This window comes from Halichoerus grypus, chromosome 8 (genome assembly GCF_964656455.1).
Source record: "Halichoerus grypus chromosome 8, mHalGry1.hap1.1, whole genome shotgun sequence".
In the NCBI taxonomy this organism is placed as follows: Eukaryota; Metazoa; Chordata; class Mammalia; order Carnivora; family Phocidae; genus Halichoerus; species Halichoerus grypus.
The window spans coordinates 150,074,877-150,098,647 of NC_135719.1; the positions used below are offsets into that span (position 1 = coordinate 150,074,877).

Here is a 23,771-nt window from a genome sequence, read left to right on the forward strand (position 1 = left end):
CCCGCCCCCATGTGACTCTGGGCCTGGCCTGACCTGGCCAGAGGCTTCCTGATCCCCACCCCCCACCCACCCTAACACAGTTCCTGACCCCTCCTTGTTGAGCATGGGGAGTGGGGGGGAAGGGAGAGGGAGCATGGGGGGGTGGGGGGATACCTCTGTCCAGGTTCTCCACCACCTTGAACCTCTTTCACTGCCCACGTGAGGACTCCCATCCGTCTGTCCATCTGTCTGTCTGGCCCCTGGGTTGGAGGCTTGGGAGAGCCGGGCCCAGCCTGAGGGCATGGGCCCTGCAGATGTTGGGCACGAGCGTGACCCCCAAGAGCCTGCCCTTGGCTCCCACTGTGCAGCTGGGACCTCTCCCAGGTGGGCCGGGCCGGGGGTGGCTCCACCCGCAGCCCCGGGCTTCTCCGCCTGGTTCCCAGGCCCAGGCTGGCACCTTGGCTGGCAGCCTTCCAGATTCTCGCCCAGACACGGGTGTGCCTGGCCTTGCACAACCAGGGAGCACCGCATGAGCACGGCTGGGCCCGAGGAGCCTTTGCCCCACACCCTGATGAAGGTCCCATGAGTGGGGGGTGTGGGGGGGAAGGGGGCTCAGGGCTTGACAGCGGGGTGGCTGCCGGCAGGGGGCAGGGGGCAGGACCAGAAGCCCGGTGGAGGCAAGGAGGGAGGAGGCTGCCTCTCAGGTTCCTTGGCGGCGGAGCACCCCTGTCCCCCGCCCTGCCATGTCTTCTCTGTCCCCAACACCCCGCAGCTCCCTGGAAGCACCCACCCCTTGGGCTCTGCTTGCCAGGGTTTGGGGTAGAGCCTGTTGCTCGAGGCCTCTCTCAGACCCCAAGGAGCCCCAGATTGTGAAAGCTGCGGGTGGCTCACATCAGCTCACACGGCAGCACCCTCCCAGAGCAGGTGTCAGCCTGCCGGGGTAGGAAGTCCCCCTGCGTGCCGGCTGTCCCACGGAGAGCACATGTTCACGGCTTTCCCCCAAGTGGGTTACTGACAGCGGGTGAGAAGCTTCCACAGCCAGGCAGGAGGGGGGAGCTCCCCACCAGGGCTTGCGGTGGGGGAGGTCCCCTGCGCCCCCTTGTGGGACACAGGCCTCCAAGGAGCAGTTCCTGGACGGGGCGTGTGTCTCGGACAGCTGTGGAAAGTCACGGGCGCCTGTCTGGAAACTTCTGCAGAGCCATTTTGTATTCCTGGAAAGAGGCCAGTCTTCATCTGTAAATCAGCTCCTCTGAGAATCACGGATTAGCAACAGGGGGGTAAAGAGCCAGTTCCCTAGGTCCCCACGCACACCACGTGAGGAGTAGCCACACGGGGACAATGTGGGAGGCTCACCTTCTGCCATGTGCTAGCTGCTTGCGTCCCCGCCACACTCCCCAGAGCGTACTGGTTCATCTTCTTTCCCATTTCACAGCTGAAGAAACTAAGGCCCAGTCCCGTGCTCAGGGTTGCACTTAGGCACACGGGCCTGGCACTGGGGCAGCCCCCTCGCCTCCGGAAGGTGCCACCGGGGGACATGGCATGGGGCCCGGCGTGAGATGCGGGAGCAGGGCTGGGCAGGGCGAGTGCTGGGTAGACGTGGGAGGCGCCTGAGCCCCTGGGGTCTCCGAGGGCCCAGACTCCTTGGAGAGTTGCACTGCTCACAGCCACTAATTTCGCGTTGAGTGAGGCCCGGCTCCCAGCGGCCCCTCTCAAATCACGGGGATCCCAGGCTTATCTCTGGGAAACGTCTCTCTCGCTCTCTCACTTGGGCCACTATCTGTGTTTACCCAGTGTTTTCCATGTAAAGTCAGACTTCTCAGTCGGGCCCCCAGGCCATTCTGCTCCCAGCCACGGCTCACCTGACTCTTCACGGCAGGAAGTTCCCTGGCGGGGCTCCCCTCAAGTGGGAGCCACAGCTTCTAGTCCTTGTCACCCTTCCCTCCCCAGCCCCCTCGGATGCGGGACACAGGGTCCCGCCTCTGCTGGATGAGGAGAGGGCACCAGGGGCTGTGCCAGGGCGCTGGGGACGGGAGAGGCGGGCTCTTCCGGCCCGCGTGGTGATGGCAGTGGCCGCGGTGATGGGAAGAAATGCCCAAGGTCCGCTCCCGTTCCTCTGTGCCCCCCATCCCATCCCCACGCACGGACACTCAGGCCTGCGGACTCAGCGGGGTGCGGGGTGTGGAGTCCTGGCTCCCCACACGGAGAGCTTTCGGCCTCTGAGAAGTGATGGCCCCTCGGTGAGCCTGTTTCTCCAACTACAAAATGCAAATAATAAAACCTCTGCCACTCACGTGGCAGGGTGGTGACAGGTGAACCACACACAGCGCGTGTGAAAATGCCTCGTGTCCATCATAACTTGGTGGTTGTGTCCTGGCTTGGTGGATCAACGGGGGTGGGGGCTCCTGGACTAAGAGGACGCTGGTCTCCCCGGGGCTGGGTGAGAGTGTTTGTGTGTGTGTGTGTGTGTGTGTGTGTGTGTAACCACCCTGAACCTAGCTGAATGATTCCGACCAGCCACATCAGTGGCTCAGGATCGGGGCTGGGGACTTCAGAGACACCTCCCTCCAAACTTGCTCTTTCCTGAAGCTGAAACCCCTACTAGCCCCCATTTGCCGCAATGGACAGCCTCCTGGAAGAGTCCCTGGAGGCCGCGGCTGGTCGGGCCCCAACATCTTCAGGTGACTAAGTGGGCAGGCTGGAGCCTATGGGGCTCGGCTGACGCATGCTGGGGTGGGGGGTGGGCCTGGCGTGGGCTGTTGGCCTGTGTGGGGGATGGGGGCAGCATGGGGCTCCCAGAGTGGGCCCTGGGGGTGAGTGAGGCTTCCGGGCCACCCTCCTTACCCTCTGAGAAGAGCCAGGGTCTGAGAACCAGAAACCGGCTCGGCGTGTTCTGTCCCTCCCTCTGGCCTTCCGTCTAGTTTCACTTTCTCTTTGTTCCCCCTCCCACGAAGTTCCCTTTGAAGTGCGAGGGGCAGGGGTGGGCGTGTCCAGCCCGCGTCCTCCCCCTGCCCCCGGGGAGTGCACCCGGCTGGGGCTCCCGCCGGCTCTGGGCCGCACCTGTCCCTGCCGCCCGGCGGACCAGCTCGGCCGGTGTCACACCCCCCCGCCCCCCGCGGTGAGTCTGGGTGCTCGGGTCCCAGGCCCGACGGAGCGGGTGTGGTCGCCGGGCCTAGAGCGCGGAGCCGGGGACGCCAGGTGCGCCCGGCCGGGGCTGGAGGCGGGGACGCCGGGCGGGGCCGGGAGGCCGGTGAGTCAGGGCCACCCCCGCGCGGGCGCGCCGAGCAGGTACCCGGGCCGCGGACGACCCGCCGCGCGACCCGCCGGCCCGGGAGCCGCCCGGCCCGGAAAAACCGGTCGGGCCAGCGCGGCGCGGTCGCATTCCGGCGGCGGGGGAGGGCGGCCGAACGGCTTAAAAGGCGCCGCGGCCGCACGGACGCAGCCGCTGGGCCACGCGTGGCGCGGGCCGAGGGGACGCACAGCCGGGGCGCCCGGGCTCGCGGGGCTCGGCGGGCCGGCGGGGCGCGGGCAGGGCTGCGGGGCTGCGGGCGCGGGCAGGGCTGCCGGGCGGCGGGGCGGCCGGGCGGCCGGGCTTTCTCTCCACAGCGCGGCCACCGCGGACTTGACCCGGCGCGCTGGGTCCAGTGGTTCTTAACAGTTCAACAGTTCTGTAGCGCAATTGTGAAATGTTTAGGACCACTAGACCCGGCGGGCCTGGCGGCGACAGCGAGCGCATGTCCCACGCGCGGCCCGGCGACGGGGACGGGGCAGGGGCACACCGTCTGCGAGGAGCCCACCGCCCGGCTGCGTGCGCCCCGGGCCGGCCCGAGCCCCGTGGCTCCCAGCGCCCGCACGCCGGGGCCGGGCAGCCGGGCGGTGGCGGGCGAGGCGGCGCCGGGCGCTGGGACCCGCGGGGTGCGGGCGCGCCGGCCGGCCCACGCTGCTGGCACGGGGCCCACCCAGAAGCCCCGCCGAGCTCCTGCGCCCGAGGGCCCCACCCCCCGAAAGTCCGCCGACTCCCACCGGGACCTGACGGCGGCCCCGGGCTGAAGGAGCGCGCCTGGCCCTCGGCCTCCCCGGAGCGGGGTCGGGTGAGCCGGGCGGGCTCGCTGGGAGCGCTGGGGCCTGCGCTGCGGCAGCTTGGGCTCCGGAGACCGAGCGCAGAGGCCCCGCGGGGCGTGTGGTCGGAGGAAGGACCTGCCCGACAGAAGCTCGGTGGGGAGGGAGTTGAGAGGCCACACCCCAGGCGGCGGGGATCGCCGCACCCCCGGGGTGGGCAGGCGGGAGGGCAGGCCTGGCGAGAGCGCCTGGCAGCCCCGCGCAAGCTCTGGGAGCGGCTAGCGCTGGGAAGGGCTGAGCAGAGGGTCCTTGCAGTCCCACCTCCCGCCGGGGAGGTGAGGCTGACCTGCTGGGGGCCCGTCGGGTCCACTGGTCTGGCCTCACCCTCCGGGGAGGAGGCGGGGGGGCTGTCCCTCAGGTCCCTGCTTCCTCCACCCAGTGCTTAGGGGAGCCCCAGGGCAGCCTGGATGGCAGCGCGGGCAGGTCCGGGTTTGAGGTGTGAGCCCCGCCCGCACGTGGGGGTGGGGGTTGCCCCTCGCCTCACAGGGTTGATGTGAGGAGGAGAGGTGAGGTGGAGGGGGGCTGGTTGCAGGGGGCTGTGGTCCCCGCCCGGACTGCGGGAGCCCGGGCTGCCTGGTCCGAGGAGGAGGGTGCCCCGTCCAGCCAGCACCTTCCGCTTCTGCCCAGCAAACCGCTCGGTGGCCACGGCTCAGTGGTGCGGCAGCTCGGGCCGGGGCCACCCTGCTCTGAGGATCCGGAGGCTCCTGGCAGCGATGCGGCCCCCGACCTCCACAGTCAGTTGGTGGGGACTTAATTCTACAGCGTTCTCCCTGGGCCATCGGCTTGGCCCAAGTGAGACGGGCTCGCCTGCTGAGGCTGGGGCGCGGGGGGCTCTTATGGGGTGTTCCCTATTCTGTAGCTCAGAACCATTTTGTACGGTATGAGTATATACGTAACAGACGGATGAAAATAAATGTGCGTTCAAAGCTTCACCGTGTCCCGGGGCTGCCTGTCCTTTCTTCCCCAGACCTCATGGTGGCCCCTCCCTCTTCCTTCCAGTTCCGGAGGAATGGAAATGAGGATGGTTGAGGGTGGGGGGTGGCCAGGTTGTGGGTGAGGGTGACCCTGGGCCCCGCGTCCAGCCTCAGCCCTGGCCCTGGCCCTGTGGTCTCCCAGCAAGCCCCGCTGCCGGCACCAGCCTTCTCTTAGCAGGGGAGACCCCTCCAGGACCCAGCAAACCCTCTCCCACCTCCCTGAGCCAGGCCCCTGGGCCGCACACCCTCCCGCCTGCCTCTCGGAACCAGGTTGAGGAGCGGAGGCCTGCTCGCAGCCTCGCCCTGTACTGGTCCTCTGGCTGCCACCCATGTCCGGCAGGAGGTCCTGGCCGTGGGCAGGGCCAAGGTTGGAGGGCTGAGGGGTTGGAGTGATGGAGGACCCTCTGCTCTCGGATCCCGACACAGACTGAGTCCCAGGTCTGTGGCTTCAGCTCTTCAGCTCAATCCCAGCTCTGCCGCCCACCAGCAAGTGACCTTGGCCAGCCCCCCTGCCTCTCAGAGCGCTCATCTCTTTCTCCTGCCAAGAGGGGTGGTGGTACCAAGCTCACGGGACTTGCCCACAAGACAATGCAGCCAGACTGTCGGGGCGCTGGTGTGGGACTGAGCGAGGGCTTATCCCGGGACTGGCATTCCCTCATGATGGACAGGTTGGTACGGGGGGCCCACAGATGGCAATGGGCTGGGGTCTCACAGTTGGCTCCCTCGGTCCCCCGAGGGCCTCCAAGAGCACAGGCAGCTCCTCCTTTGGGTCCCAGTATTCACTCTCCTTAGTCATGGAAGCCCCATGTGTAGGCTGCACACGTGGCCCCCTGGGTGGTTAGTGGGAGACCCTGCCCAGAGCGAGGTGGCAGACGAGGCGCTGTCTGCCCCACTCCGTCTGTCCCCTTTCCTCGCAGAACTGGGCCTCTGGCGCTGAGCCCGCTCTAGCTATGCAGACAGAGGGCCGCCATGGGGATGGCAGTGCGTCCCTGGACAACGCCCACAGAATCGTCCCAGTTTGCCTGGGACTTTTGGTTTTAGCAGAGAGTCTCATGGCCCAGGAGACCCTCCCCCTCCCCCGCCCCCATCTGAGCAAGCTGAGACCGTTGGTCACTGTACCTGGGACCAGCTCGGGAGGCACAGCACCCTAGCTCCTTGCACCACTGACCAGCCTGTCTTTTCCACGGAGAAATAAACCCCTGTCTCGTTAAAGCCATGGTTATTTTGGTCTCTATTACAGTAGCTAAACCAGTATTCTGAGTCAGTGGTGTTCAAGCTTCACCATGAGGCTGAATCACCGAGAGGGCTGGTGAAGAACCCCAAGGCCTGGCTCAGTGGATAGGATGGGCCAAGGAGTTGGCGTCCCTACTGAGGTCCCTGGTGATTCTGATAGAGGCCCGAGGCTGAGAACAACCGTCTTAAGTAGGAGACCTCCTCAAGAGAAATGGGGTGGAAGAAGGGGAGACAGACTCTGAACCTATGGCTTTTGGAGCTGCCCCGGGCCACTACACCCCCAGGGAGTGGGAGCCCCCAGACAGAACCTGCCTGTGAGCCCCAGCTCCTATCCCATGGGCCACCTGCTGGGGGCTTATGCCTGGCCCCCCAAGTGTACCTCCACCCAGCTGTGTAGCTCCTCTCGGCAGAGAAGGGGGGGACAGATGATGGCATCTTACCTTCTCCACACCCTCAGCAACTTGGCGAGTCCCATGGGAAACAGATCTGTCCTCGCTGCCATGGGTCTGGGGCCAGCCGCCGCGGGCTTGCTGGGCTTCCACTGTGGGGATGGAGCGCACACCGCCAGCCCTCCCGTCTTGGGGGGTCATCCTTCTCTTCATTTTTCCCCGTTTATAGAGGTATAATCGATGTACGCTTTCAAAGGGTACAGTCTGACGACTTTGGACATGTGTGCACACCCACGAAGCCCTCACCACAGTCAAGGCAGTGGGCACATTGGCCACCCATCAGCATTCGTCTGGCCGCTTGGGACTCCCTCCTCCCTTCCCCACTTCCCTGTCCCTGGAGCTTGCTTGGTTGGGATATTTTCAACGGCAATTTCAATATCTTTAATAGAATCAGACTATTCAGGTTATCTGTCCCTGCTCAGGTGAGTTTCTACCATCTGTGTCTCCCCAGGAATTTGTTTACTTAAGTCGTCAGATTATGAACTTATGCATGATACCCCGTTATCACCCTTTTACTATCTGTGGGGTCTGTGGTACTGCCTCCTCTCCCATTCCTAATATTGGTGACTTGTGTTTTCTCTCTCCTTGTCCTGGTCACCTTGGTTAGAGGTTTGTTTGTTCATTCGTTTGTTCATTCATTCATTCATTCACTGATCTTCTGAAAGAACCAGCTTTTGGCTTGATTGATTTTCTCTATTATTTTTTTTGTGTTCTATTTAACTGATTTCAACTCTGATCTGTTTTTTCCCTTCTCCTCACTTTGGGTTTATGTGCTTGGCTTTTCTGGTTTCTTAAGGTGGTGTGCGTTAGGCCACTTGAGCTTTGTTCATTGTTTATAGTATTTTGTTTTCTCTCTGTTCCATTTTAGATAGTTTCTGTTTCTGCCTAGACGCTTGCTTCTTCTGCAGTGGCCAATTTGTGATGAATTCCATGAGTGTAATTTCCATCCTGGACATTATATTTTCCAACTATGGAAGTTAGATTGGTCCGTTGTATAGTTTTGTGGCTCTACTTAATATATCCGAGCATTCCTAGATCTTCCTGAACATATTGGAATATAAATACAAAAATAGTTTTAATGTTCTTGCCTGTTAGTGTTACCACCTGTGTCATTTCTGGATCTATTTTTATGGATTGGTTTTTCTCCCCATTGTGTGACTTTCTGCTTCTGTGTATGCCTGGTAATTTTTGAGTGGTTGGCACACATTGTGAATTTTATTCACATCATTGGGTGCTATGTAATTCTGTATCCTGTAAGTGTTTGTGAGCTTTGTTCTGGGACATGGTTAAGCTGATTGTGTCTGATCCTGTTGAGGATCACTTTAGCTTTGTTAGGACTGGTTCCACCTTTATTCCAGGGTAAAGTTTTCCCCAACAAGGAGTACATACCCCATGTCTTGTGAAGGCTGATTCCTTCTGATGAATGGGAACACACACCATTCTCAGCATGTATTTTTACAATAAATTCTGGGGAAAAAAATAAAATAAATTTATTTTACCATTTTAGCCACTTTTAAGTGTACTGTTCAGTAGCGTTTAGTACGTTCACAGTGTTGTGCCACCAGCACCACCACCCCGTCTCAACTCTTTCCATCTTCCCAAACTGAAACTCTGCCCTATTAAACACAAACTTCCCTCCCTCTCCCCCTGCGCCCCCTTTCTACTTCACGTCTCTATCGATGTGATGTGATGCCCCGAAGTACCTCATACAAATGGAACCATACAATATCTGTCCTTTTGTGACTGGCTTATTTCACTTAGTATAATGTCCTTAAGGTTCATGCATGTTGCAACAGGTATCAGAATTTCCTGCCCCCCCCCTTTTTTTTATGGCTGAGAAATGTTCCATTGTACGGGTGGACCATGTTGTGTGTGCATGTGTCTGTTTTAGCTCCCAGCATGGTTTGAAATGCACGTGGCTTTCCCTCACCTCCTTCCAGGTGGCTCCTTCTCCGGCCTTGGGGCCGGGTGGCGGGGGGTTTGCTTTCCTTCGTGCATCAGTCTGCACTCAGCTGAGGATTCGGGGGAGCCCTGGCAGATCCCCAGAGCCACATTTTCTTCTCTCTGACACTGCAGACCCGAGCAAGCTTGGCTTTCCCAGACTGGCAACCACAACCGTGTCTCTGTCCAACCATACCTGAGACCTCCCCCGGGGGCACCGCCTCCCCGTGCTGGTCCCATCGGCACTCTCTCTCTGGGCCGCAAGCTGGGGCGACTGCGGGGCTCCCCTCCTTTGTTGCCTGGCTCATATGACTCTCTCCTCTCCCGCCTGGTATCCAGTGTCTGTGCATAGCTCTTTCATATATTTGGTGCATTTTGAAGTTGGTTCTGGTGGGAGTGTGAATCTCTGGTCCCTGTCACTCTATCTTGGCCCAAAGTGAAAGTCTTCCCCTTCTTGTGACCCCAAGGACAATAGTAGCTCAAGCCTCCACTGTGGACTGCTGATATGCTCCCACCACATTCCTTTCTGGGGGACAGTTCTGGCTGTCCCCAAGGCATGCCACGGTTGTCACAGATATACTCTCAGGCCCTCATTTGCAGCTAGGCCTGTGCTGGAGGATTCACGGCCACCCCGTGACGTCGGATCCCCCGGGGGCTCAGATGTACCAGGTGCTCAGGGTGGGGCGGGTGGCTCTCCATCACCCGCGTCCAGGGGCAGCACCTCACACCGACACAGGACTTCCCCGAAGGCCTGGGGGCAGCGGAAGTGCCGCCCAGAGCGTCTGCCTCCTGGAGTGCTCCGCGGTGGCAGCTCAGTCCCTTTACAGGGAACTCTCCGGGTAACTTCTCTCCTGCCCTGAGACTCACCCACCAGCCTTCCCTTAACTGCAGGCAGAATCTCACTCGAATCCGCCCCAGGCCAGAACGGGGTTGGGAAGACACCCTGCCGCTCTGGCCAAGGACACACCCCGTGGCCAAGGCAACATTTGCTCATACATTTCGCTAAGTCGGGCTTCTTTAGTCTTTACTCCTTGTTTTCTGCTACGTACGTGTGAGGATTTAAATTTCCTTTGGAGCCCCTTTGACTAAGACCAGGAGTGTGCTGAAGTATAGCAGTCCAGTTGTTTCCTTGTAATTCCCGTCAGGATTTTCTCTGCGATTATTCAGAAGTATATTTTTCCTTTTATCTACATGTCTAAATTAAATCATTTTTTGAAAACTGAAATTTAAACATGTATATAATTTAAAAAGTCAAATAGTAATTATGAAGCTTGTTGAGAAACACAGGAGCCTCCTGCCCTCTGTTTTCCCGCCCCACGTTGGCGTACTATGTTCACCGCGATTGTACTCTGATATTTTCTGGTTCAGCTTTTGAATTTTTAAAAAAAATAATTACCTCGTTTAAAAAATTTACATAGTTTTTCTATGTAATTGTGAGTAACTCTATGCTCTTTGATGTTTAAACCTTTGAAGTTTAAATCTTTCTTAATGTGTTCAAATACAGTAAATCATTTATTTTCTTCTTTCCTACCCTCCCTCCCTTGCTCTTTCCCAAGGGCCTCCCTGTAGCATGCTCTGAGTGCCTGCTCCCCTCTGCACCCCGTAGAATCCCTAAACCTTCTCTCACCACCAGCCAGAGATGCCCTTTACCCCCTTCTGGGTTTCCTTCCTCCCACAGCCTCTTCTTCCTTGGTTCAGTTCCTTGTTTGGGGGGAGCCCATCTGCCAGGAGCTTTGAGAAAGGGAAGAAATCAAAGGTCAAGATGTTTGTCTTTATGGTACTTTTGTGCTCCGTGATGGTGACGGGCCGGGCGGGTGCAGAGTTCCCGGTAAGGAGTCATTTCCCTCAGAGTTCTGCAGACTTTGCTCGTCTCCTGGCTTCCCGGGGTTCCTGCTGAGACGTCGGATGCCAACGTGCTTCTGGCTGGACACGTGAATCCTGCTCCCGCCCACCTTTATTGTGCTGGGCATGGGAGGTCCCTAGTCCTCGGCTCTGCCATTGTCGTCGTCGTTGTTTTTATTTTTATTATCTCCTCACTCTGAGTTTGTCTGTTCTCTTGTCCTGGAACTCCTAGTATTTGGACATTGAACTTGCTGTTCTATTCCTGCCATTGTTTCCCTCCTCCCCGTCTCTTTCCTCTACTTTCCGTGAGATCTTCTGGACTTTGACTTCCAACCCTTCTCTTGAGTTTTATTGCTGTTACCGTATTTTTATTTTCCAGTGCTTTCTTCATCGTTCTCTGGATTGCATCTGTACTTAAGTTCACAGAGCTGGGGCTCCATACCTTCTCCTCTTCCCCAGAGCCCCCCTCGTAACCGTGGCAGCCCTGGTCAGCGGGGCTGGGGCCCCAGGGTCTGGAGGGAGGGAGTGGCTCCCTCAGCAGCCCCTCCTTATTCCCTCAGCTCACGCCGTTCTCGCCAATGCTGCGCACTGTTGCGTGAACTGTATTACACATGCGCACGTGCGCACACCCAGAGCTTATATTCACGCGGGCCTTCATGCCCAGCCTGGGTCCCTGCGGGTTCAGAGCTGCACTGCACTCCGCCCCTGCCCTGGAGAGGTGTTGGGGTTTTTTTGGATGAGCTCCTGGGAGGCAACAAGGCCCTTTCTTGCACAGTGGGAGGCTGCACTGAGGGGTTCCCCACGTTTTCCAGGACTCCCACCCCCCACGGGTCCCTCCGCCCCAGTCACTGCCCGTCCCTGGAGGGAGAGGGAGCAAGAACACGAGGGGAGAAGGAAGTCAGCGGTGTGTGGGGCAGGTGGGCTGAGGCCTGCGGGGTGGGGTGGGGGGAACACAGGAGGCCCCCGGAGGGGATGCTGGTGAGGCCACAGGGCCTCTTGGTGCACCCCTCACCCTCAGGGGTCTAGGGAAAGCCCCTGCCTCTCTCAGGCCTCAGTTTCCCTATCTGCACAAGTATCTTCTGTTGGTTCCTGGTGTTGTTTTGAAATTTCAAAACAGGTGATCTCGTACTTTTCCTTCCACCAGAGACTGTGGCCAAGGTGCGCCATCTGCTGGCCATAGGTGGCAGTGCCCCGTTCTAGAGGCGGCCGTGTGACGGGCCCCCCAGAGTCCTGCCTCTTCTGTGACCCCGTGGAGCCTGCGAGCCGGGGAGGCGGGGGTCTGCTTCTGCTCCCTGTCAATGCTTGGCCTGAGCAGGGCTCCGGGAGGCCAGACATGAGTCTAATTCCTGCTCTGGAGGGGCACAGGCGCGGAAGTACCCGGGCTCGGGGACTGGTCCTGTCTGCGGCTGGGAGCTTTCCTGGAAGAGGGGGCATCTGAGTTTGACCTGAAGGTGGAGTTGGCCAGCCCTGCGGGAGAAGTCCAGGCGAGAGGACGCAGCTGCAGGACTTGGCTCCTGGGGCATGCGAGTGGGCGGGAGAGGGGGGCTGAGCCGAGAAGAGGAGGGCCAGGCTGGCTGAGGGACTGCCCCTTCTGGCTCGGATTTCTACCAGGGGCCGGGAGCCCTGGCAAGCCGGGCGGGAGGGCCGGCGTGCTCCGTTGTCACAGTGAGGGCACCGGGCACTGGTTGAGGGGTTTGGGGGCCACTTGGTGCTGCTATGGGAAGGCTTCCATCTGGGCCCGAAAGTGTCGTCAAGGTCGTCAAGGCTGACCTGGAGGGGGTTGCTGGGAGGGCCTGGTCAAGTCATCCCAGGGGCGGGGGCTGGCACTGCAGCCTTGCTCTGGGTGGGGTGGGGAGGAGGAGGAGTCAGTTTGGGGCCGCGAGGAGGCCAGAGCAGAGATCTGGGCTGGGGGCCGGGGGGCTGGGCCAAGGTGAGGGATGGAGAGACAGGAGCCTCTCTGCAGTGGGAATTCACACAGGAATTGGCAACAAACACCATGCCCAGGATTCACTCATGCTTCTATTTCTTCAACAAATATCAGGGGGTATCTACTCTGTGCCAGGGACGCGGGAGACAGCTGACACTCTAATGGGGATGATGGACAATGAACGAGACAAAGAGGAAACATTTATAGTGGTTCACGATGGGGGCTAAGGAGGAAAATGAAAGCACCCCAGGTCTGGGAGATGGTGGGAGGGGCTGGAGTTGCAGGTATGGTGGGCAGGGAAGGAAGGCTTTGCTGAGGGACCTACCAGAAGACTCCTGAAGAGGGAGAGAGAGAGCCCTGTGGATGTCTGGGGAGCGGCACCCTGCAGTCGTCCCAACGTCGGTGGGCCCCGAGTTTAGGAACGGTGAGGAAGCCTGTGGGGCTGGCGCAGAGCGAGGAGGTCGGGGAGGCCTTGCGGGGCACCGGAGCTCAAGAGATGGGAAGCAGGGGTTTGAGCAGAGAGGCCGTGTGGTCTCACCCACCTTCTTACAGGCTCCCCCCGCTGCTGTGTGGAGAGCCGACTGGACGGGCAGGCCGTGGCCGCAGAGCGCCGGGTGGGGGCTGCTGCGGTAAATGTGATGTCGGCAGAGATGGGGCCTGGGCGGCGCGGGCCGTGGAAAGTGGGTTTGGCTCTGGACCTGCTGCCAAGGTGGCGGGGCCAGGAGGTCCTGGTGGATACGACGTGGCGGCGGTGAGAGCAAGCAGGAGTCAAGGCTGGCTCCAGGTTGACTGGACTGAGTGAATGAGCAGATGAATCGTGGAGAACCCACCTCCCCCCACTCCCTCGCCCATCCCCCTTCCTGGAGCCCCTCCCCACCGAGTGGAGGAAAGGCCGGGGCGGGTCCTGGAGCAGCTCCGCCCCCTGCTGGCGCTGGCCGAGGTGCTGAAGCCACAGCGCCTGCCCCGGTCTGAGAGCTCTGGGCCTGGGGCTCCTCCTGGCCTTGGGGTGCCCAGCAGGGGCTGGCACACAGCAGGACGGGCAGTGGGGCTGGCACAGTGAGGGTCCCCGTTCTACAGGGAGCCGGCCCGACTGCCGGTCTCCCTCTCTACCTGATAGACCCTGATCCCACCGTGCACTGTGGGGCTGACTGCCTTGGGCTTCTGCTTCTGCCCCCAGGCTGGGAGCTCCCAGGTGAGGGTCCCCATCCGTCCCGCGCCTCCACAGCGGCACTGCTGAGGCCACTGAGGCCAGGCCCTGGGGGCGAGGGGGGCGAAGAGGTAGCAGGACATAGGGGTTCTTGACCATGGGGGCACTGCCTGGGACGAATTCTGGCAGGTTTCTTTGCCACTCCGTGCCTATCTCCTCGCGTCAAAACGGGAATCACAGGAATATGGTCAAGGGGGCAACACAGAGTGTGGTCCACAGCTGATGCTAGTGTTTGCTTGTCCAGCAGAGCAGCCTGCCTTCCCACCAGCACGCAGGCACCCCTGAAGGCTGCCCTCAGAGCTGGGGGGCTTCCCTCGTGGACACGGCCGGGTGGTCATCCCTGGCTGCTCTCCCGAGGCATCCTCCGCACATCCTTCCACCCCCAGCAGGGGTGCCGAGGGGAGCCTGGTGAGCCGACCAGGCCTGTGGAAGTGTGGGAGGGTCCCAAGGCCCCTTTGAGACGAGGGGGAAGTTCCCTTCTCTCCCCACTCTTGGAGGAGATGGGTGCATCTCTAGTGCTTGCGCCTCAGATCATTCGACCTCAGGCCCTCTGACACTTCCTTATCTCCTACAATCCCACGGGAGTTAAAACCACGCAAAGGGAAATAAAGTGGAAGTGTAAGCCTCCCACTGACTCCACCGTCTCCTCTTCCCGGAGGCAATGACACTTCCCTATCTCCTGTGTCTCCACGGAGGGTCCAAGCCTTTATGGGCAGAACTCTCTAGAAAAGACAAACCTGACCATGCCCTAAAGTGTGTCTGGGGCTTCTTTCCAAGAGCTCCGGGTTTTGACCTGCGTGCACTGTCACGGAGGGTCAAATGTTAGAATTTGGATCCAGTTTTCCTCCACCGCAGAGACTGCTGGTTCTCCTGGGTGCACTGTGGGGTGTGTCAGGGTGCCAGGGGACCTGCCCAGCCCTCCCACTGCTGGCTGAAAGGACTGGCCCCTTCTTTTAAAGGCTGCCGTGGGATTGAGCTGGAGGCCACCACAGGGCATTGGGCCCAGGAGGGACTAGTCTGTGAGTAAAGCAGGGGCAGGAGGGCTCCCACTGTCTCCGGCAATCCTGGAGAGATGGTGGTATGCTGGGCTCAGGGCTCCCCACACCTGACGCTGGAATCTGACCAGTCCAGCCCAGTATCCTCCTGCCTCCTTGAAATATTGCCACGTGGGTTCTGATTGGAAGCTGAGTCCAGCAATTAATCCCGTCAGAACTCCACTCAATTGCAGGGGGTTTTCTGTTTTGCTCCCTTGGCCTAGATTTCCCCAGGGACAGCTCTGACCGGCGCCGCGTGCTTGGTAAATTAAACGTTAAAAATAATCTCCACGATGACTCTAATCAATCCACTGAGATGGCGGGCAGCCTCCTCCCAGAAGAGCTGGGTCCACTGGAGGGACCCCCCCCCTGGCCCCAGGCTCGGGGTCTTGAAGGGGGGCAGGACAGTTCTCCCTAATGCCTGCCTATGGGGGAGGGGAGAAGGTGGGAGGTCCCCAGGGTGGCCTGTTGGAGCCCAGCTCCCCCTAAATCCAGACTGTAGGAGCCCAGAGGAGGGGGCTGGAGACTGGAGTTGGGGGGGGACTCGGGCCCCTCTTACAGCTTGTCCTGATCTCTGCCCCAGGCCAGTGGGGGCCGTGGGGGCAGAGAGGGGGCAGCTCCTGTCGGGGTGTCTCTCCTCACTGGAAGCCTGGGTGGGGGCAGGGTGCTGGCAGTAGCTGGCCCTGTGGCCCACAGATAAGGTGTTGACCATGTGTCTTTTGGGTGCAGTCAGGTGGAAACAATGTCCTTCAGCGGCCATCTGTGGGAGTCAGGGGAGGTACCTGGGGAGCAGGAGGGTCTCCTGGCCCACAGGGGCGTTGCGGGGTGGGAAGATTCCATGGTCCTTCCATGGGGCCGAGGGGATGGCCTGGCTGGCCCAAGGGTAGCACACTAGCCAAGCTGTTGTGTCCTGCCATCTGGACAGCAGGGCTTCTGGAAGGACCAGCACTCTGACCTCCAGGCCCCCGATTGCTCTCCAATCTTCTCCCCCTTGGCGCTTACCTTCCAGGTCCTGTTCAAGGCCCATCTTCCTAGCACTGTTCCCTGACACCTCCTCCCCTTAACTCTCAGACCTTCCCCAGGGGCCCAGGTTATGTAGGCAACCTTGTCTCTCTGCTCAGTCCTCCCCAGGCAGGTGTCCCGCGGACCCCTTCCCCCCCCCCCCCAGGGGCCGCACACAGTAGGAGCCACGGATCTGGCTCGGACTTGTTATCTGGGCAGATCTACCCTTGATCCATCCCGAACTCCGACCATAATTTGGCCTGGCCAGGCGACTAGCAGGAATCCTCCAGCCCGTGGGGAGTTACCAGGGGGGCCAGAGGCAGAGAAGCTGCTGGTGGCGGCGGAACTGGGGTCCTGCCTACAGGCCGAGTCTGGGGCTTGGGATGGGGGCTTCGATGCAGCCGCCCTAGACAGGGGCGTTCCGGAGCATGGGCAGAGTGCGGAGCACAAAGCCACTGGGCTCCCTACGCGTCTGCAGGGACGGGGACTCCCCGGGATGGATTCGAGAGGGGAAGGGCTGAGGTCTGTCCTCTGTCCACAGAAGTTTCCGGAAGTCCTGCTCAGCGCCGCCGCTCCCCCCCCCCCCCCCCAGCCCTGAGCTCCCGGCCAGGGCATCTGGCAGGGGCCCAGAGTCAGGGAGTGAGGACCCAGGCCGGGTCCTGGTCCCCCCCATCAGCCGCCCCACAGCAAGCGGGCCTTCGGTTCCCCGCGCCCCTTCTCCTCGGGTCCGCACGGCCGGGTGTCTGGCTCGTCGGCCCGGCGGAGGGGGCGCTGTCGGCGCGGGCGGGCGGGGCCGGAGCGCGGGGGCGCGCGGCGCGGCGCGAGCGCAGGGGCCGCGGGCGCGGACCGCGGAGGACCGGGGCCTGGCGGGCGGCCCTGCGCCGTGCGGGGCGCGGCGGCGGCGGCGGGCGCGCGGCCAGTGAGCGCGCGAGCGGCGGCGGCGGCGGCGGCGGCGGCGGCGGCGGCGGGAGGAGCTCCCGGCCGCTCCCCGCGCTCGGCTCCCCGCGCTCGGCTCCTCCATGGCGCTGCCGGGGCCTCCCGAGCCGCCCCGCGGCGCGCCCCGCAAGGCGCCCAGCCTGCTGGAGATGGGGGCGCTCTGCCTGGACTCGGAGATCATTCTGGGCTTCACCAGCCACCTCCTGCGGCGGCGAGCCAAGGTGAGGGCCGGGCGGCGGGACCCGCGGGCGGCAGAGGCGCTGTCCCGAGACTTCGCGGCGCGGCTCCCGCGGCGCAGGGAAGGAGGCAGCAGGTCCCGAGCAGCGTCCCGCAGGCCGGGCCAGGGACCTGCTGCCGCACTTCCCGCATTAGTGCTGTCCCCATGTCCCTCTCCCCCTGAGGCTGTGTCGGGAGCCGAGGCAGTCAGCTGGCGCGGAGAGAGCAGCGCGGGGACCCCGGGTCCCACGGCGCGCCTTGCTGGGGGGGGGGGGTCGGGGGTCTCGCGGCAGATCCGGAGTCCCCGAGGTGACTCCAGGTCCTGCGTGCACCTGCAGGTTCTGCCGGGCTGTGTGCGGCCCCTCTCCGGGAACCCGGGTGTGGGGTGTGCGTGTGTGTGCGGTGCCGACCGCACTGAAGTTGCGGGCGTGGCCGGGCCCGGGCGTCGGACCCGGGCGCTCGGCGATGGTGGGTTTCTGCGGGCGACTGTGGGGAGTGTGTGCGTGGCACAGAGCCGCACTTCTCGGGCCCGGGTGTGTGTGTGCGTGTCCCAGACTAGTTGAGGGGCGGGGAACGGTGCGGTCTGCAGGCGATGCGGCGCGGGGACTGCCCCGCGATACCCAGATCCCGATGGGGCCTGACGCCTGTTTTCCTTCGAGCGGCTGAGATGAGCTAGGAGGGGGCAAGAGCTTCCGGCCCCCGGCTCGGGTGGAAAGGGGCCGGCGGCTGTGGGATTGCGGAGAGAGAGTGGGGAGCCCCTGCCCACTTTATTCCCCACGACCTCCACCACGTGGCAGATTAGAAAGGACTCGGAAAGCCGGGCGGGGAGGTGTTCCGATCCACTGTTCATCTTGGGGGAGTGCGTGCGTGGGCAGGGAGGACCTTCCAAGTAAAAGGGTGGGGGGCAAAACGTAATGGAGAACGTGTCGCTTTGAGGGGCGCAGGCGAGGCGAGGAGCAGTCCAAATCTGTGTGAGGGTTTGTGTGCGAGGGGAGTCGCGGGCCGGGGTCTCTGACTGGACCACGGCCCGCCAGCCGGCCCCTTCTCTGGCCGGGCTCCTGGTACCCGGGACGCGTCTTCTTGCCCGGGACTCGTGGCGCCAGGTCGCTCCCGGCTCGCGGCGGCCAGCAGGGGGCGCTGGCGCCACGGGAAGCCCGCGGCCGCGCCCTCCGAACCCGACCCGGATTTCGGGCTGACGGGGAGCCTGGACCCGGAGCGGCCCGCGCCTCAGATAGCGGCGACTCTTAGGGCCGGGCTGGAGCGGGAGCAACCGGTCGCCGAGATGGGGGCAACCTCTCAGCCGGAGACAAACAGGCAATTAATTCCGGAGCCAAGCTCCCATCTGCCGGGCCGGCGACAACAGGTCCCGCGCACGTCCCCGGGGCCAGCCGCGCCGCCTCCCGCCGCCTCCCGGGCGCACAGCGCGCACACCCACTTTCCTGCACACGCGAGGCTGCAAAGACGCGCGCCGCTTGCAGACTCGCCAAGAAACACACACTCTGGCGGAGGCACTGCACGTTCCGAGGCGCGCACCGCGGCGACACTCCCCGACGTGCGCCTGTTAGACCCCAAGGGTGGCCAGCGACCCACGGAGTGCGCTGGACTTGCAGGAAAAGGCGAGGGGGCGTCTGGGGCGGCGTTCAGCCCCTTCCTCGTCCCGCCTAGCTGTGTGACCTTGGGCAAGACCTCCCCCTAGGCCGCCTCAGTTTCCTCGCCTGTAAAGTGAGGAGTGGGTCGGTGCCTCCCAGGAGACGCGCGGACCCCGCTGTCCCGGGCGAGGAGCAGGACGGCGCATGCGCGCAAGTGTCCCGGGTATCTCACGGAGGCCCCTAGCGCCCCTCCCTCGGGCTGGGACTCGCCTAACAGGTTGGGGTCCTTGCAGTGGGAGGGGCCGCGCGTCGAGGAGGGCCCCCTCCCCCACGCGCCGCCGAGCGGAAGGCCTGGGCGGGGCGGGACGGCCTCCCCGGAGCCCAGCTCCCCCGGCCCCGCCCCCGGCCCCGCCCCCGGCCCCGCCCCGCCCCGCCCCGCCCCCGCCTCTCTCGCCCGCCCGCCGCCGCCGCAGCCGCGCGCTCTCCTCCACTCGCCCGCGCCGCCAACTTCGGAGCGGCCGGCGGGACCATGGGGGCTCCCCCGGGCCGGATCACGTAGCTGCGGCGACCCCGGAGAGCCCTCGCGGCCCGGAGCGCCCGCCCGGCCCTTCCCGCGCCCAGGCCATGGGCGGCCGCGGGTCTCCGCTGTGCACTGCACCACCCGCGGTACGCGCGGCCGGGCCCCGAGAGGGAGGCGGCGGCGGGCGCGGACGGGCGCCCCGAGGCAGAGTCCCGGACGCCGAGGATGCTCGCGGGGTGCGCTGCGCCCCCTGGGGGCCGCGCCTGGAGCGGAGCGCGGGGGGCGCCGGGCCTCCTGCTGAGAGGGACCCGGATCCCGACCTCGCGGGCTGGAAGGAGAGGGTGGGTGGCAGGCTCGCGCCCCGCGCTCCTAACTTTGCCGAGTGCCTCACTCGGCGGCCGGGACGCGCTGAGTTCTGGAGTCACTGGTGCTAGGTCCCCGGGTGGCACTGCTCGGGGGCCCAGGCTCACGTCCCCTTCTGCCCCCCACCCCGCAGGTGGCCGAGGGCGGCCCGGCCCGCGAGCCGCTGCAGCTGCTGGAGGTGTCCCCTCGCAAGAGGCTGCCCAACGGGCCCGAGCAGGACCCATGCGGCAGCCGCCCAGCGCCCGAGGGCGCCGGGGCGGGCGCGGAGCAGGGCCACTCGGCGGGCGGAGGCGGCTGGTGCCGCCACTGCCACACGAAGCTCGCCGAGCTCAAGCGACAGGCGTGGAAGCTGGTCAGCGGGCCCGGGACACCCCTCCGGGTAAGTGAACCTCGCTCGGGCCGGCTCCTCCCGCGCTGCCGTCTGGGAGACCTTGGGTCCCGGAGGGAGGCGAGGTTCCACGCGGCGTGTTTTGGCTCCTTCTCCTCTCTGGGCTTGCGTTTCCCCTTCTGCAACCCGGCGTGTGTGGGTTGGAGCAGCTCATCCTAAGGGGCTCCGCGGTGGGGTCCGAGGGGGGCTGGGCAGGCGTTTCTCCAGGGAGTCACAGATGTCCCAACAGCTGGAACCACTGTCTGTGTTTGGGAGGGGAAGGGAGAGAGGGGGATGGCACGGACTCCACCCAGGGCGGGACGGCCCCCCCTGCCGGCAGCAAGAGGTTACTTGGTGCGTTGTTGCCCTTGGGGCACCTGGGCCCCCAGCCAGGTGTCTGGAAATTGCACACCTGGGGCAGGAGGGCTTGGAGGACCAGAGGGTGGGCCTGCCGCTGTGAGGGGGTCCCTGCCTTCCCCCTTTCCCTGGGTCATGAATAAGAATTGTGTGTGGGACACAGCCCGGGGCTTTGCCACCTTGGGCAGTGGCCACCCATTTGGGAATGGAGCGGCTGGGCCCCAGCAGCCTAGGTGTTTGCCCGCCGAGGGGGCTCTGCCAGATTCTTCAGCCAATGGGCTTGCCCTGGTCTTGGAAGGAGCTGGGACCATTGTTCAAGGAACAATGAGCCCTGGAAGTTTGCAAAGCCTGGGAAGGTGGGGGTCTCCAGAGGAAGCCCTTCCCGCCAGACCTTCAGTCTTTTTGAAAGCTTTCTTGGGAAGTCCGCATAATCCCCATTGAATCTAAATATAGTTCTCTAAGGAGGCTTAGCAGGCCGGGATGGGGGCGAGAGCCTGGGTTCCAGGGGGTCCCATGGTGTTCCTGTCTTGGGCAGGGCGGGGAAGGGAGGTGAGTCTGGTTTCTGTGGCCAGGAGAGGGGACCTGTGGCCTGCCCTGGGGCGGGGCTGGACCCTCCTGATCTGCTGCTTAGAGCGGGGTGCAGCCTTTCCAGGCTCTGTGCCCCCAGATGGCCTGAATCTGGTTGGAAAGACAACAGAGGACCTTCAGGGCCTCAGGAGAGAGTGGTTTGGGACAGACTTCTGGGGGACCTGTCAGAGCTACCGGGCCATCTTATGACCCCATTAGGGGAACCAGGACCGAGAGAGGAGGGGCTTCAGTGACTGAGCTGGGTTTTGCCTGGCAGTGCTGGGCATGTGGCCAGCTGGTTGCAGGTGGGCGTGGGATCCTGGTGGAGAGCCCCTCGTGGGGGCGGGGGTGTGGCCTAGTGGTCTCTTCCTGCCCATGCTGATCAGGGAAGCCTCCTGACCACCCAGCGTGTTCACCTCCCACCTGCCCTGGCCTATTCTGAGTTTGGCAGTACCCCTCAGTGCCAGGTGGGGGCTCACCCCTTTTCCTGGCTGTCCCTGGTACCCAACAGCATGCTCACCCAGCAGACCAGGGTCCCGTGCTTTGTTCTTGGTCTGCGGCCCCTCCCCCGATGTGTTTCCTCCTTTGTCAGATGGGTGTAGCCTCTTGGGGCCCTTCTGGGAGTGGGATCCAACCTGTAGGATGATGTGCCCAAGGGAGGGAAGGCCCCATTATCCATTGTTTTTCCAGTGAGGATGGAAGCAGGTCCTGCGGGGCTTCCGGCCCTCGGGCTGAGCCACCCAAGCCGGGGGACATGGGGGTTTGGGCCTGAGACCCTGGGACCTTGTAGGTGTCCTTGTCTTGGGCAACCCAGGATCTCCCCAGCATCCTGGTTGAATCTCAGCAACCTCTCCCGCCTGCCCCAGAACTTTCTTCAGGGAGGGCTGTGGAGGTGGCGTCTAGGATGTGTGCATGGACCCGCTTCTGCTTTTGATTAGGGAGGTAGTTGGGGAGACCTGTGTGTGACTGGCTTTGGGTGAGCCCAGTGCTCCTCCGAGCCTGGCCCATGTCCAGGAACCCTGGGCTCTGTTTTGAGGCCAGCAAGGCACTGGAGCATGGAGTTGGTGTTCTAGGATTTTCCGTAGGGGGCCCTTTCTTGTTTTTCATCATGCACAGATGAACTTCATAAGGACAGCACTTCAGATTGGGGTGGGGGGCTTGCTGGGGTCCCGTGGCTGGGGTAGGGGGTTGGAGCTGGACCCCAGCCTGGCTACTGGAGGCCCTCACCTTAGGGGTCCCTGTTTGATCTCAGGTGGAGAGGGAGGCTTGCGAGGGTGGAGGGACAGTGGATGTTAGCCAGCCCAAGGTCACCCCATCCTGTGCCCCTGGCGTCCGCCCACCTGGCTCCTTGCCCACCCTCCTTATTGGCAGACAGCTCTCTGCTCTGGGACCTCGGGCAGGTTTGTTGAGATCTGGGACCATGTTTGTACCCTTTTCACAGGCAGGTAGAGCAGGGCCAACTCTTGCTCAGCCCTTGCTGCTTTGGTGGGATGTGGGCTCGAGGGTCATTCTGTGCCTGGGTCTTGGTGCCCATGGGGGTTAAGTGGGGGCAGTTGGAGCCCTGCCCAGTCATCAGGTGGCCTGCCTGTCCCTTGCTGCTATGTCCTCTCTTCAATCTGTGCCTGCCTCAGTTTCCCTACTGGGGAAGTGAGGGTGACCGTGGTCCCTACCGAGGGAGGTCATCTATGTGGAGTGGATAGGACTGTGCCCTGATGTCCCTGGGAGCACGGGAGGGAACGTGCTCTGCCTGCCCAGGTGGTAGCCTGGGAGGCTGTCCTACCTGAACCAAGAAGGGCAGTGGGCCTGGGTGTGGGGGAGACACCTCACTGCAACTGGCCCCCCTCAGTGTGCCCCCCTCGGCTCTCACCAGGTTCCCCAGGCCTTGTGTCCAGGTGACCCCTTCAGGACCCTTCCATGGCTTATAGCCATGACCTCTGGACTGTCCCGCAACCTCCCATGGCCTTGCCCCCTGTGGGCCCTGCTACAGGCACCTGTCTCCTCCCTGGACCCCCAGCGTCCCTGGGCCACCCTGCCAATTCTCTGCTCGGAGCTCCCTGTGCCCCTCCCAGGGGGCCCTGCCTCTGAGAAGTCTGCTGGAGGCTCGCAACACCTCCCTCGAAGGGAGCAAAGCCAGGCCTCCTCTTCCGCCACACCTGAGTGCCCCCCAGCTTAGCACTGGGCCCTCTGTCCTTCTCATCCCCCAAGCCAGAACCCGAGGCCCTGGCCTTACCCATTCTGTGTCCTCACCCGCCACGGTGAGCTGGTCACCAGGTTCCTGCAGACCCCTTTCAGCGTCCCCTCCAGTCTGGTCCCCGATGCCCGCCCACCCCCAGCTCCCACCCTCAGGGCACCCAGAGGGGACTTGCTGAACCATGGACCATTTGGAGGGGTCTTCGGCTGGAGTCCCAGTCCTCTTGTCCTGTCCTGGCCCTGTCAGACTGAGGCTCACTGGAAGGCGCGCCCCTGCACACGGGGTCACCTCTGCCTGAAGTCCCCATCCTCTCCCTCCCCCCTCCCTCTGTCACAAGTGCTCCTTTTGCAGACCCCAGCCCTCGTCCTGCCCGTGCTTAGTGCTCAGTTGGCAGACCCCCAGCCCCAGTCGCCAGCGTCCCCAGTACCAGTGCTTGCGCGGCCGACCGTGGCGGGGACACTCAGACATGCTGACTGGCTCCACTCTGAGTTCACGGCTCTGGCTTACCCTCCACGGTTGTTGAGCCTCCCTGCCGTCCTCTAAGCTTCCCCTCCCCCCATCTCTGGGAGGCCACCGCTGCTGCGGACCATGACCCCTGACCCAGTTCTTTCTCAGCCCCTTCCACACGCCTTGGCCACTGTGTGGTTTCCATGCCCTCTGCTGCCCCGAGGCCAGGAGCTCTGTCAGGGCAGGCGTGGGGTCCAGCTAACCCAGAGAAGTTTGTTGAATGACTAAGTGACCAGGCTTTTCCTCCCCCACCCCTCCGTGTTCACCCCCACGACTGCCGGGCTGGATTCCTGTTCTCCTGTCCCCCAGCCTGGGGGACAGCCCCCGTGGAGGATGGCGATCTCTACCCTCCTTGCGGAAGCGGGGGCCTGGATCCTGCTGGGGGAGCCCACTCCAGCCGCCAGTCAGATGGTCATGGAGAGGTGGTGCCTCCTCCAGAGACCCTGTGACATTC

General features: G+C 63.0%; 1 protein-coding gene across 1 annotated transcript in view; it reads left to right on the forward strand.

Moving 5' to 3' along the window:
• Positions 1–18,914: 18,914 nt before the first annotated feature.
• KIF26A (kinesin family member 26A) overlaps positions 18,915–23,771 on the forward strand; it is a 40,323-nt gene continuing 35,466 nt past the window's right edge. Inside the window, exons 1-2 of the mRNA XM_036099380.2 lie at positions 18,915–19,111; positions 19,462–19,707. Coding sequence (XP_035955273.2) covers positions 19,070–19,111; positions 19,462–19,707 — 288 coding nt within the window. The 5' untranslated portion in view covers positions 18,915–19,069. The remainder of the gene's footprint in view (positions 19,112–19,461; positions 19,708–23,771) is intronic.